The sequence below is a fragment of the Nycticebus coucang genome, chromosome 2 (assembly GCF_027406575.1).
Source record: "Nycticebus coucang isolate mNycCou1 chromosome 2, mNycCou1.pri, whole genome shotgun sequence".
In the NCBI taxonomy this organism is placed as follows: Eukaryota; Metazoa; Chordata; class Mammalia; order Primates; family Lorisidae; genus Nycticebus; species Nycticebus coucang.
In genome coordinates this window covers 86,307,183-86,322,374 of record NC_069781.1, presented here as the reverse complement: position 1 = coordinate 86,322,374, position 15,192 = coordinate 86,307,183, and the positions used below count along the sequence as shown (strand labels likewise).

The 15,192-nt window shown below is 39.1% G+C and overlaps 1 protein-coding gene across 1 annotated transcript in view; it reads left to right on the top strand.

Annotated features, from left to right (window-relative positions):
• Positions 1–5,109, top strand: part of CARNMT1 (carnosine N-methyltransferase 1) — a 50,429-nt gene extending 45,320 nt beyond the window's left edge. The window contains exons 7-8 of the mRNA XM_053575319.1: positions 734–837; positions 2,515–5,109. Of these exons, the coding sequence (XP_053431294.1) occupies positions 734–837; positions 2,515–2,616 (206 nt within the window). The 3' untranslated portion in view covers positions 2,617–5,109. The remainder of the gene's footprint in view (positions 1–733; positions 838–2,514) is intronic.
• Positions 5,110–15,192: the final 10,083 nt, after the last annotated feature.

Below are 15,192 nucleotides of genomic sequence, written 5' to 3'. Positions count from 1 at the left end.
ATAGGTGTTAGAGCTGGAATATGAACAGTAAGCATAAAGCACCAGCTTTAGTGTCACCTCTTCCTTCCAGGAAACTTTCCTTCCTGTAACTTCTCTTCAACCCCACGGTCTCTCCTACCTAGTCTAGCTTGAGTCCCCTTCTCCGTTTTCTCGTGATGACTCCACTTTCTAACTGCAGTTTTGCATTTGTGGAATTATAGAATACCTTAGCAGGGGTCCTCAAAATGTGGCCCGCAGGCCACATGAGACGATGTGATTGTCTTTGTTCCCATTTTGTTTTTTTACTTCAAAGTAAGATATGTGCAGTGTACATAGGAATCTGTTCATAGTTTTGTTTTTTTTTTAAACTATAGTCCGGCCCTCCAACAGTCTGAGGGACAGTGAATTGGCCCCCTATTAAAAAAGTTTGAGGATGCCTGCCTTAGGGATTTAGGGATTTGGGGACTTGGCTTTTTCTGATCCAGCTACTACTTCAGTATGATAGTCACAGATGAAGGCCCATGATGTAGAGTATCCCAGTGTAAGGCAAGTATAGTGGATTCATTCCCCGTGAATGGAGACCCAGCTCCCAGATGTCAGTTACTAGGCCAGAGTTTCAGAGGTCTGGTGGATAAGTGTTCTCACCTGTTTGTCTCATCCACTACTTATTATTCAACTTGGAATTCAGTCTAACACGGCTTATAGTGTATGTTTATATTTAAGTAATTCATTCATAGTATCTTTAAACCCATAGGTCCTTTGCTGTACCACTTTGAAAATTTGGCAAATGAACTTTCCATAGAATTGAGCTATGAGGATATTAAAAACGTTGTTCTGCAGTATGGATTCCAGGTAGAGGTAAGGATGAAATGAAATACTACCAAAATTTAATATCCAAAAAACTTAAAACAGGAATGGTGACAATGGCAGTTAAATGACTTTATTTAATTTCTCTGTTTATTCATCCATAAAGTGAAGATAATTCAAGTTGAGTATCGCTTATTGGAAATTCTTAGGACCAAAAATGTTTTGAATTTCAGATATTTTCCAATTTTGGAGTATTTGTGTATACATAATAAGTTGTCTTGGGGGGATAGAACCCAAGTGTGAACAACTTGAAATTCAAATTTAGTTTTCATATACACCTATGGACATAGATTGAACGTAATTTTATTCAGTACTGTTTTTTTGTTGTTGTTGTTTTTACTTTGGCTCAATTACATCAAAGCATTCCTTTTTTTTTTTTTTTTGAGGCAGAGTCTCAGTACGTTGCCCTCTGTAGAGTACTATGGTATCACAGCTCAGAGCAACCTCAAACACTTGGGCTTAAGCGATGCTCTTGCCTCAGCCTTCCAAGTAACTGGGACTACAAGCACCTGCCATAACGCCCAGCTATTTTTTTTTTGTTGTTGTTGTTGCAGTTATCATTGTTGATTTAGCTGGCCGGGGCTGGGTTTGAACTTGCCAGCCTGAGTGCATTGTGGCCAGTGTCGTAACCACTGTGCTAATTTTGTGCACGCATCATAGGTCAGATGTGGAATTTTCTGCTTGTGTTGTAATGTCAATGCTCACAAAGTTTCAGATTTTGAAGCATTTCAGATTTTTGGATTAAGGATGCTCAACCTGTATTACTTAGCTTTCAAAATTGTAAGCATTTGGTGTAATGTGATTGTGTGTGTAAAGTGTGTGTGTGAAACAGCCTTTTGGTAGTTGGTCATTTAGCCTTAGCAGACTATCTAAGTGAGATAACTATCTCACTGATAGTTATCAAGTAGACTAGGCTATAGGGGAAGTAAAAAGGGGTCAGAAAGCAGGTGTAGGAGGAATATTGTTCACTACATGTTCTTTTGTATGGCTTGATCTTTTTATCATGGGTATTACCAGGTTTTATGGTATTGTGGCTATTGTGTTTCAGTTTGTTTATTTAGAAGCATTCCATTCATTTTATAAACATTACAGACACCTTCAAGGGCTTTAGAAAATACAAATAAAAAAATACACAATTGGGTGGTGCCTGTGGCTCAAAAGTGTAGGCGCCAGCCCCATATGCTGGAGGTGGCAGGTTCAAACCCAACCCCCGCCAAAAACTGCCAAAAAAAAAAACCCACAATAGATGTTGTTCAAAATACAGAGAACCAATCAATATATTGGTTTAGAGTTTAAGCTCTGGAGTATGAAACCCAGTTGTACCACTGCAGGGGTCCTCAAACTATGGCCTGTGGGCCACATGAGGCGGTATGATTATATTTGTTCCTGTTTATGTGCAGTGTGCATAGGAGTTTGTTCATAGTTGTTTTATTTAAACTATAGTCTGGCCCTCCAACCGTCTGAGGGAAAGTTTGAAGACCCCTGACTTAGTGTGTCCTTGATCAACTTGTATTGCCCCTTCTTTGTAAAGTGGGATTTCTAATAGTACTCCTCTTATTAAGGTAGCTGTATGTAATAAAATGAATATGCTTAAAATAGTGCCTGGCACTTGTAAGTGCTCGGTATTTGTTAGTGGTATCATCATTGTTCTTATCGTTTGCATTTCAGGTGGAAGAAGAATCTGTCTTGTCAACATATACTGTGAACGATCTCTCTATGATGAAATACTACTATGAATGTGTCTTGTTTGTGGTCCGTAAACCACAGTAATAGTCTCAAGTGATAGTACCTGGAAAAAAATTTAATAACAACAAATAGTGAAATAAACGACTCAAAATCAACTATCAGTGATGACAGGACACAACCTCAAATCAGTGGTGCCTTCTTATTCCTAACAAAATTTAGAAATAGTGTCTATTTTCTTAATATGTCTATTGCATTTTCAGAAATATACTATGCCATGCAGATTTGTACTATACAAGTAAAAATGGAGGAAATGTCTTCAAGTATACTTTCTCCTTGAAACCCAGAATCATCTTTCAGAAAAAAAACCTACTCTCCAGTGTCTTCATGAAACTCTGTTGCAAATCTGCCATATTAATGACTAATAGTATTGAAGTCTATACAATCTTCCTTTTTTTTTTTTTTGGTCATTTTGTATGCACTGCACATGTTATTTTTAGAAAAGGCTGAGGATCCTCTGTCATATTCAACATCTGGAATTGGAACTTATATTCACTTTAGACCTAAGCAATCCATACATAAAATGTGTGTCTATTCTTTTACTATTCAAATTATTTTACTTTTTCTGTCTTAGCTGAATTTAGAGAAGCATTAAGCATTTCATTTTTATGAAATGTTAAATTTAATAGCATCACAGGCCAGTAAAATGCATTCAGGTAACTGAGAAATTAACAAGTCTTGGCTACACTGATCTGAACACTTGAGGAAAGCATACTCATCATGGATCACTTTGAAATGTACGGATGTCAGCATTCAAAGTGAGGCATAAAAACCTTTGTTTAAAGGTAGTGCTAGGAAACTGGGAAAAGAAGAATAAAACTTACCCATTTGAAATGAATAATTTCAAACTATAAATGAATACAGAGTTTGTCAGAGTGATGTTTACAATAATGTCTTTTCTTTAGATTATCTGGATTATGAAAGCACTTTTTTTCATTAAAACAATTATAGACTGGTAAAAACTATCATAATAGTATTAATGTGGGAAATGAAATTCAGGGATAAATTACTGCCCATGGTCTGTGTTTTCATTACAAGCAACAGCCATTATGTGATTTCAGATTAACACCAATTTTGTTCTCTGATGGATGCAGTTTAAACAATATATGCTGCTTTAAATTTCTACCTCTAGCAGGTCTTTTTTTGGAGGAAGTTTTCCCTTGTAATTTATATATAGTATTGTTTCCAGTAGCTTGGAAAGTAGAGATGACCAATGTTTTAACCTTTTCTTGGAGAAAAGGAAGAATTTTTATTGAATATTTTCACAGATGATTGTGACTGCTCTAAATAACCTCTGTGGCAATTTGAATTAGATGAATTTAATCTCAATAATGTGCTGGTAGCATAAAAAAATTTAACAGGAAAACTTGTAAATCTTTAGACCTTTGTCACTGAGGTTCAAGGAGTCACTCCCCTATTTGGCATCTTATTAGTGTGTGTGGAGGTGGGGGGGATACTTTACTGCAAACAGTGATGGAACTTTGACCTTTATTCTCACTATGCAGAGTATTCCAGTGAGTTAATTTGACTTTGCAATTAGGGAAGTCTGTAACCTGTTGAGGTTTTTGGTTTTTAAACTATTTCTCCTTTTTGTGTCCCTTCATACTTGGCAGATGTTCATTAGATGGGAATAAACTTGAAATTAATTTGCAAGGGAAAAAAAGTGTGCTTTTTTTTTTTTTAAGAAAAAAATATAAGGTACATCATAGGTATTTTTAAAAATCCATTGAAGAGAAAATAATGCATACTGTTTTCCAGTGATTTAGAAATGCTTTTTATTTACTGGCTATTATTTTTTACAATTTGTATTAAAACTGGTGATCTTTTTCTCACAGAGGTAAAAACAGGCTGGCACTGGGAGGTCAGCTTTACTAAAAAAATTTTTTTTTTTTGCTATTAGGTTTTATTCTTTAATGTTACTTCTAAATTATAGCATATATTTTAGTTAATTCTGAAACCAGTCATTTCATCTATTATTAATTTCTCCCTAATACCATTAATTTTTCTTAGATGTTCTACACAAACTTGCACCACTTTTTTTCTTATTGCTTTTGCAGTCTTGAAAATGTGCTATCAATCAATAATAGAAGTGTCACTGGAGGCTTTATTTAATTTTGCATTTCTTAATTTTAGTCCTAGCTACTAAAGTGAATAAGCCTTAAAGTTTTAAATTTTTTTCCTAAAACATATATAAATGTTTTCATTTTCATAAAGTGGAAGGAGGTAGGTCATTGTACTTTTTTAAAATTTCTATATTCTGAAGCGCTGCAGATTTAGGGTATATTAATCAAGTGAACAAGATGGGATATGTAAAAATATAAAGAGAAGCTGTATAAATCACAGTATAAAATTATGAAGTCTGGGAACTGTAAGATGTACTGTATTATATGTAACTCATTCTAAAAGGTGTCACATAGGCTGAATTGGAAGCTTCATGTCTGCATGAAATTTCCTGTATTTTTAATGTGTATGATGGACTTAATTTTTCTTGAATATTAAAGTCTGCTGATTGCTATGAAACAGTATTTGCTTGCTTGTTTCCATCTCAATTAGTGTAAGCATAGATGTGAGAATTTTAGTTCTAAGTTCACTGTAACGAAGCTGGAATTTACCAAAAGAAAAGATCAATCTTGATGTTTAGTACTGTTAATAATAATAATAATAAAAAGGATTATAAAGGAAACCAGTGAAAAGAGTTCCAGGACCAGTCATTAGCAGGATGAGCACATGAATTCTCTGGGTTCATTTTCCTGAAGTTTTGTATGTGATCTCAGGCAAGCCATTCCCAGCTTGTTTCCTAATCAGTAAGATAGGATTTATACCACCTATTTCGAAGGGTTTTTAGTAGGTCATCTGAGCTTTTGTATATGTGTATATGAAAGCACGTGGTAGACAATTACTGTAAATGTCATTTTGGTCTCTGCTGAATGCTATGTAGTGATAGAAAAAGCTGCAGGTTGGTAGGAAGACATTAGTTTTAATGTTGTGGTAAAGAATTGTTTTGAAGAATGTTTCAGTGGAATGGGGGGAGCAGTAAAAAATGGTAAAATTGTAGGTATAGAGATTCCAAAAGTTTGGTGGGAATAAATAATGAAATTTAATAGTAGGTAGAAGGAATAAATAAAACTTGATGGAAGGTTACTCCCACTTGTATAAACATGCTAGTACATGCCTCCTACATGTGTTTCTCTTTAATAGCTATTGAGAAGTGACAACACTCAGCCAATATGTATGTGCATTTTCAGTTAAGTTGCTTTTCAAAAGGACTGAACCAATATACAAGCCAGCAACAGTGTTTAAGAATAACCTTGATCCGTTCCATAGCCAATACTGGTATTGCTGACAGAATCTCACTTTTCTCAGTACAGTCACACTTGAATGTGCTTCACAGATGTTGCATTTTTTTACAAATGAAAGGTTTGTACTTTTAGACAAAATGCTTTCGCATACTTACTAGACTACAATAAAACAACTTTTATATGGATTAGGAAACTAAAACATTTGTGTAACTCACTTTATTATGATGGTCTGGAACCAAACCCCCAATATTTCCAAGATAAGCCTGTATGAGGAAAAAATGGCATTTAGTTTAATATTTAGTTATTAGGAAAGCTAAGCAATTTCTGTGATTTTAATGGCCAAAGAGAGGTATCTTTAATCTGCCAGCCTTAAAGATGTTATGTGGCAGACTCCAGCCCCAAAGTTAGTAAAAACGTAGTGAAGTTAATCAAGGGGAATACTGGCCAGAATATTGTCCTGAGTTCTATGTCTGAGAGGAGCAACCACATGTACTTCTGGTCTTTATCTTACATAGCTGGCACTGAAGCTGAACAGGAGCAACAGCTCATTGGACCCCATTATGTTACATCTTAGCCCAACAATCAGTGAAGTAGGCCTAGGAGATGAGGGGAAACTGAGTGAAGGGCTCCACTGAACTATGGCTTTTGCTCGTTAGGCAGTGGAGTTAGCCATAAATACACCCGCAGAAAGATAGCTGCCACTGTATTATGTAGCACACATGACAGGTGAACTGTACAAAGTCAAACAAAAAGCATTCTAAAAGCAGCAAGTGTTGAAAGAAAAAACTGTCAGCCAAGTATACTATATCCTGCAAAGTTAACTTTGTAAATGAAGGACAGTCTTCCCCAAAGAAGGAAAAAGTGAGGGAATCCATCAAGCCTGGTCCACCTACCAATGGAAGCAAAAGAATGATACCTATCATCATAAAAACACACAAAAGCATAAAACTCACTGGGAGAACACACACACAAAGGACTCACATGTTACCACTACAGAAAACCAGTTTGTAACAAAGATGAAATCTCCATCTTTTATTGCTCAATAGTATTCCATGGTACACACATACCACAGTTTATTAATCCATTAATGTGTTGAAGGGCACCTGGGTTGCCCTTTGCAATTGTGAGTTGTGCTGCTATAAACATTTGGGTGCAAGGTCTTTGTCATGAGACGAAGTCTTACTCTGTTGCCCCAGAGTGCTGTGGCACCATCATAGCTCATAGCAATCTCAATCTCCTGGGCTCAAGCAATCCTCTTGCCTCAGCGTCCCAAGGAGATGAGACTACAAGCCCTCACCATGATGCCCAGTGCTTCTATTTTTAGTAGAGAAGGGTCTTGCTCTTACTCAGGCTGGTATAGAACTGTGCTCAAGCAATCCACCTGCCTCAGCCTCCCAGAGTGCTATGATTACAGACATGAGTCATCTCTCCAGTCCAGAGTGCAAGGTCTTAATCTCGTTTTTCTTTCTATTCCTCCACTAATGTCTACTTTTGTGTTAAATATTTTCTAGCATACCATTTTTTTAATTTTTATTTATTTATTTATTTTTTGCAGTTTTTGGCCAGGGCTGGGTTTGAACCCACCACCTCCAGTATATGGGGCTGGCGCCCTACTCCTTTGAGCCACAGGCACCACCCATCTAGCATACAATTTTAATTGCCTTATCATTTCTTCTATTTCTTGAGTTACTTCTTTAGTGGTTGTTTTGAAGACTACAATTTAAATCTTAGGTATAACAAATCATCTAGTTTTGATTAATACCAATTTAATCAATAATACCCAAAATCTGTGCTCATATATACCTCCATTTCCTCCCTGCCTCGTTTGTGCTATTGTCATACAAATTATAACTTTATATACTATGTGCTCATCAACAGAGATTTATACTGCTTTATGCAGTTGTATTTTAAATCAGATAAAAGAAAAAAGTTACAAACATTAAATACTTTTATACAACCTTTTGTATCCCTATAGTTACCTTTACTGGTGCTATTTCTTCATGTAGATTCAAAGTTACTCTCTGGTGTCTTCATTTCCTTTTGGGATTTCTCTTTTTTCCTTTCTTTGATACAGGAGTCTCACTTTGTCACCATTGTAAAGTGCCGTGGCGTCATAGTTCACAGCAACCTCAGATTCTTGGGCTCAATCAATTCTCTTGCCTCAGGCTCCCAAGTAGCTGAGACAACAGGCAGCCGCCACAATGCCCAGCTATTTTTAGAGATAAGGTCTTGTTCTTGCTCAGACTGGTCTTGAACTCATTAGCTCAGGTGATCTACCCACCTTGGCCTCCCAGAGTACTAGGATTACAGGTGTGAGCCACCAGCCAGGCCTCCTTTTAGGATTTCCTTTTTTTCTTTTTTTTGGAGACAGTTTCACTGTGCCCTCTAGAGTACTGTCCCATCACAGCTCACAGCAACCTCAAAATCTTGGGCTTAAGTGATTCTCTTGCCTAAGCCTCCCAAGTACCTGGGACTACAGGTGCCTGCCACAACACCCAGCTTTTTGGTTGGAGCTGTCGTTTTGTTTGGCAGGCCCAGACTGGATTCAAACCCACCATCTCCAGTGTAGGTGTATGTGGCTGGCACCCTAGCCGCTGAGCTACAGGTGCTGAGCCCTTTTAGGATTTCTTTTTTCTTTTTTTGTAGAGACAGAGTCTCACTTTACTGCCCTCGGTAGAGTGCCGTGGCATCACACGGCTCACTGCAACCTCCAGCTCTTGGGCTTATGTGATTCTCTTGCCTCAGCCTCCCGAGCAGCTGGGACTACAGGCGCCCGCCACAACGCCCGGCTATTTTTTTGTTGTTGCAGTTTGGCCGGGGCTGGGTTTGAACCTACCACCCTCGGCATATGGGGCCGGTGCCCTACTCACTGAGCCACAGGCGCCACCCCCCCCTTTTAGGATTTCTTATACACTCTCCTTAGTGTTTCTCATAAGACAAGTCTAGTAGCACTACACTTTCTGAGCTTTTGTAAATTTAGAAATATCTAAATTTCTTCACTGTGAAAGGTTAGTTTTTGCTAGATGTGGGATTCTTGGTGATAGTCTTTTTAAAAATTATTTAAGACCTTTATTAATAGATGCTTACAGTTTGTTGACTTTGAGACAGCATCTGATTTTGTCACCCTTGGGAGAGTTCTCTGGCATCACAGCAACCTCAAAAACTCTTGGGCTCAAGCAATCCTCTTGCTTCAGCCTCCCTAGTAGCTGGGACTACAGGTGCCTGCCACAACACCTGGCTTTTTTTTTTTTTTTGGTTTAGCAGGCCCAGGCCAGGTTGGAACACACCAGACCCAGTGCCATGTGGCTGGCACCCTAACCACTGAGCTATGGGCACCCACCCTCAAGTGATCCTCTTACCTCAGCTTCCCAAGTAGCTGGGACTACAGGCACCCACTGTAACACCTGGCAATTTTTTAGAGGCAGAGTCTCACTCTTGCTCAGGCTGATCTGAACTCCTGAGCTTAAGCAATCCACCCACCTCAGCCTCCCAGCGTGGTAGGAGTATAAGCATGAGTCACCATGCACGACCCTGTTGACTTTTTGAAAAAAATCTAGTTGTAAATTTTTATTATAAATTAAATATGAAGTTCTTAAAAATCTCAACTTGACCAAACATGTAATAATTTAAAGCCTTTAAAAGCATATTGAGAAAAACCTGGCTTTTTTTTTTTTTTGTAGAGACAGAGTCTCACTTTATGGCCCTTGGTAGAGTGCCATGGCCTCACACAGCTCACAGCAACCTCCAACTCCTGGGCTTAAGCGATTCTCTTGCCTCAGCCTCCGGAGTAGCTGGGACTACAGGCGCCCGCCACAACACCCAGCTATTTTTTGATTGCAGTTTGGCCGGGGCCGGGTTTGAACCTGCCACCCTCGGTATATGGGGCCAGGGCCTTACTGACTGAGCCACAGGCGCCACCCAGAGAAAAACCTGGCTTTTTAAAAAAGTTTGTTAATGCTGAAAAAGACATCTTCAGGTAAAAATAATAAAACTTCATGCTGGCTCAGCACCTGTAGCTCAAATGGCTAGGGCACCAACCACATACACCGGAGCTAGCGGGTTTAAAGCCAGCCTGGGCCTGCCAAACAACAATGACAACTGTAACAAAAAAATAGCCAATGGATGGCGCCTGTGGCTCAGTGAGTAGGGTACCGGCTCAGTGAGTAGGGTACCGGCTCAGGCCAAACTGCAACAAAAAAATAGCTGGGTGTTGTGCGGGTGCTGGTAGTCCCAGCTACTTGGGAGGCTGAGGCAAGAGAATCACTTAAGCCCAAGAGTTGGAGGTTGCTGTGAGCTGTGATGCCACAGCACTCTACCCAGGGCAACAGCTTGAGACTGTCTCAAAAAAATAAATAAATAAATAAAAATAAAACCCCATGCTGCATAGATAATGCAGATTATTTCTAATTATTTGGTCAATGGGCAAAAAGCCAGCACTTGTGACACCTTCATCTCCAATCTTTGGTTTATATTTTATTGCTGAAATTTCATATTCATTTCTTCCTGTGGGATGACTAAACCGGATGGTGGTGGAGATGGTGAGCCAGCATTTACTCAAACCCATCAGGGTCAGCTTCAGGAGGGGCAACACTGGAAATCAGATTACCCCCGTTTGTTGTTTTTGTGGTGTGTTAATATGTTTGTTTACTGATGTTTCTCAACTAATTCTGAAAGGTGTATTTTTTTTTGTAGAGACAGAGTCTCACTTTTTATGGCCCTCGGTAGAGTGCCATGGCATCACACAGCTCACAGCAACCTCCAACTCCTGGGCTTAAGCGATTCTCTTGCCTCAGCCTCCCAAGTAGCTGGGACTACAGGCGCCCGCCACAACGCCCGGCTATTTTTTGGTTGCAGTTCAGCTGGGGCGGGTTTGAACCTGCCACCCTCGGTATATGGGGCCGGCGCCTTACTGACTGAGCCACAGGCGCCGCCCTGAAAGGTGTATTCTTTGTTAATTTGTGGCCACTGAAATTTCTGCTCAGTTAAATCAGGGCTTACTAAAGACTATAACATCTCCCTCCGTGCCTGAAACCAAACATTTCCCAGTCTTTGCCATCGGGTTCTGTGTGCGGTTGGGGCCCACCTTCACTACTCAGCAGGGCAGATGATGATTCTGCCTTAGCTTTCACATCCTGCTTGTAGAGAGTTCCAAAGGCTAAAAGGATATATAAGAGTCTACAGCCTTCTTAAGTCTTTCCAGAGCTTGCTCGTGGCACTAGGCATCCATGTGGCCTTTTAAATTCTTTGCAATGTGCTTAAGTTTTAAAAACTCTTAAGGACATCTTTCATGTTTTTGTTTAGCCTGTTCTTTGCTCAACTGTTATCCATCAGATCAGGCGGCCACAAAATTTACCAGGTTATCTATAATTGTTTCAACAAATGCCCCAAAGTAAATGGCGGATTTTTTTTCTTTTTTTTTTTTTTTTAGATTGGGTAATTGCCATGTCAGGTCAAACAAAGGCAGCCTTGAAAATGAGGACTTCCAAGAAATACTAGACAGATCAAATAATGACAATTCTCTGGGAACTGGCTTTCAAGGATCACCAATCCACTCTTTATCCTCCAGTAAGGGCCAGGCTCTGTTTCACTGTGAAGTGATGCTGATAGCCAAAGCTAACAGAGAGCTAGAGATGGGTTACAGGAATAGAGTCACTCTGGCTGAGAGTCACTAATTTTTCTTGGGTAAAGACTTTCCACATTGCTGCAAATCTTTGGTTATTTTCAGAGTTTTGAAGAAGGTGATTTTGACCGCATTTGCCAGTTTTCTCACTGCTTTTGTAGGGAAACTTTTCAACTTTTCAGAGATCATTATTCTGCCTTTCCAAAAGTCCGGGTTGTTTTTTTTTTTTTTTTTTTTAAGACTGAGTCTCATTCCATCACCCTGACTAGAGTGTGGTGTAATAAACCAACACATGTGTTTCCCTCAGTTCTGTGAGCTGCTCTACCAAATTAATTAAGCCAAAAGAGGAGGTCAGGAGAGCCCCAACTTGAAAGCAGTTGGTCAGAAGTTCTGGAGGCCTAGACGTGTGACTGGTGCTTGATAGGGGGTCAGTCTTGATGACTGAACCCTTCACTTGAGGGATCTTATGCTAACTCAAGGAAGATAGTGTCACTATTGAATTGGAGGACACCCTATTGGTACCCACTGCAGAAACACTCACCTACTTGTGATGGGGAGAAACTTCCACACATGATCATAGAAGTCTTCTGTGTGGACAGTTGTGGTGGAATAACAGAAGAAAAACACGAGTTGAGTTGTTTTTTCTCCTTATGCCATGTTCAGTCTAAAAGCTAGACCAAGATGATAATGTGGTTTAAGGAAAAAGGTAGAAGGTAGATTTCTTTTTTTCTTTTTTAAATTTTAGAGGCAGGACCTCATTCTTGCTCAGGCTGGTCTCAGACTCCTGAGCTCAAGCAATCCACTCGCCTCAGCCTACCAAAGTGTTAGGATTACAGGTATGAGCCACCGCACCCAGCCAGAAGGCACATTTCTTTGTGGAAGTGAAATCTATTTCATGTGTAAGGGCACTATGCACCAGAGCCTAGTGAAAACTATAACCAATATTCCGAAAACAGAAATTCCGAAAACAGAAAACCAAATTATTTGGCTGAAAAAACAACAAAGTAAACATCAAGGTTAAAGTATGAATATGAATGAAGTATGTGCTAGCCAGTGAAAAAATATCACAGCATTAAAACATTTTACAGATAATAACTAACAACAATCTATTATACACAAATGATCTACTTTAAATTTAAAAATCATTGCAGTTTTGCTTTTAACCAAAAAGCTAATATTTAGAGTGCTGAAAAAAATGACAGGATTAAAAAGGTCATGAGGGCCTCTTTGCCTACTTTCCCTGGCAGTGGAGGCCCATTCACTGTTTATGGAGAATGTATCCAGCTTTGTAAGCTTTTTTACTTTGTAAGCCTATCTTTCTCTTCCTCAATATACTGTTTCATGTTTGCCTTAAAAAAAAAAAGTCATGAAGTATTCGAAATATTAACTTGTAGCATTTTCAATTGAAATTGTATGACAGGTTAAATATATATGACATGGCTTAGCGGCCATAGCTCAATGGTTAGGGCGCCAGCCACATGCACCAGGGCTGGCAGGTTCAACCCAGCCAGGGCCTGCTAAACAATGACAACTGCAACCAAAAAATAGCTGGGTGTTCTGGCGGGCGCCTATGGTTCCAGCTACTTGGGAGGCTGAGGCAAGAGAATTGCTTAAGGCCAAGAGTTTGAGGTTGCTGCAAGCTGTGATGCCACAGCACTCTACCGATGACAACTCTGTCTCAAACAATAATAATAATAATAATATATGACATGGCTATCCATGTTTATTCACTGTGGTCACGAATGTTTTGATGAGTTTTTGGGCATGGTACTCTTGATAGGCACAGTACCAACATTAAGAAGTAACACCTGCACGTGACCACAGGTGATGATACCCTTGAAATGCTGTTGGCTAAGGTTAAGAAGCATAAATCCAGTGGTTTTTTCTTTTTTTTTTTTTTTTTGAGACAGAGCCTCAAGCTGTCACCTTGGGTAGAGCACTGTGGCATCATAGCTCACAGCAACCTCCAACTCCTAGGCTCAAGAGATTCTCCTGCCTCTGCATCCCAAGTAGCTGGGACTACAGGTACCCACCACAACACCTGGTTATTTTTTGGTTGCAGCCGTTATTGTTGTTTGGCGGGCCCGGACTGGATTCAAACCCGCCAGCTCAAGCGTATGTGGCTGGCGCCTTAGCCACTTGAGCCACAGGCGCCAAGCCAAATCCAGTGTTTTTTGTTTATTTTGTTTTGTTTTATTTGAGACAGAGTCTCACTCTCTTGCCCTAGGTAGAGAGTGCCACTCTCTCTGCCATGGTGTATGACAGAAACCACAAACTTTTGGTCTGAAGAGATCCTCTTGCCTCAGCCTCACAAGTAGCTGGGACTGTAGGCACCCACCACAACGCCCAGCTAGTTTTTCCATTTTTAGTAGAAAGGGGGGGTCTCTCTCTCTTACTAGGCTGATCTAGAACTCTTAAGCTCAAGCAATCCACTCCCCTCACCCACCCAAAGTGCTAGGATTACAGGCATGAGCCCCTGTGCCCAGCTAAACCCATTGTTTTTACAAGCACATGGGTCAACATCACGAGGGTTGTTTCATGCTAAAAAGTTCTACACCAAACACTATGATATATTAATGAACTGAAAATCCATCTGTGACTTGGCTTGAAGACAGCTAAAGAATTTGCACAAGGAACCTGGAAGACAACATGGTTAACATATGATACTACAAGGAGGTGGTGCGATGTGCTGAAGAGGATTTTTTTTAACCACGCACAGATGTATACATTTCTCTCAAATGAGAAAGTCATCGCCTGGCTCATCTGCAAAAAAACAAAGACTAGGACTGGGATTGGCATCCCAGCCATTTAAACATGGGAACGTTCCTATGCAAGGGCTTCTCACCAATCCATGAGCACATTTATTTATTCTTAATGAAACAATTTCTTTGAAAAACACATTTGCCAATACATAATCTTGTAAACCTACCTACAGAAATATCAATTTCCAGAACTGAATGGTATGCATAGACTTCATTTCTCAAATTATAAACACTAAATTCCAATAAAGGTTCTTCCACTTCAACACTGACAAGATTAATATTGGTTCCCAATTAATATTAGTAATAAAAATTAATAAAAAGTAACAGGACAGTGCTATATGATACTGAAAACTAAATATAGCAAGATAGATATTTCAGAATTCTCAAATATTACAAGGCATGGTTAACCTGAGTAAAAACAAAGACTCCATGTTTCAAAGAACATGGGAGAAAACCCATTTTTCATCATGAGTGACTAAAATTAAACATAACTCCTACTTGACAGTCAAGGCTGTACTGTATTTAGCAAGATTCTGGAGGTCTGACAGTTCTTTTTTTTTCTCTAACTCCTTACAGTTCTATCTTAGTACAAAAAAAAGATATCAAGTTCCAAAGGAAGAATTGAGTAAGAAAAAGAATTAATAATGTAGCGATTAAAATGCTTATTTTCAACTTTTCTATTTTATCTTCATTAGTTCTAATATTATACCAATATATAATTTCTATCTTTTTAAGTTCTAATATTATACTTAATTTGCTGTGTTGTATGCTAAAGCTGAATTAAAATAAAAGTAGCTTGATCATAGTTCTGTTGATATGTGTTCTCTTAGCCTTTATACATTTCTGCCCCTATATTTTAGTAACCCTGCCTGAAGTCAGTCTTCCATTTGATTAATAAAATCCCTTTCATTTTAGCCAAAAA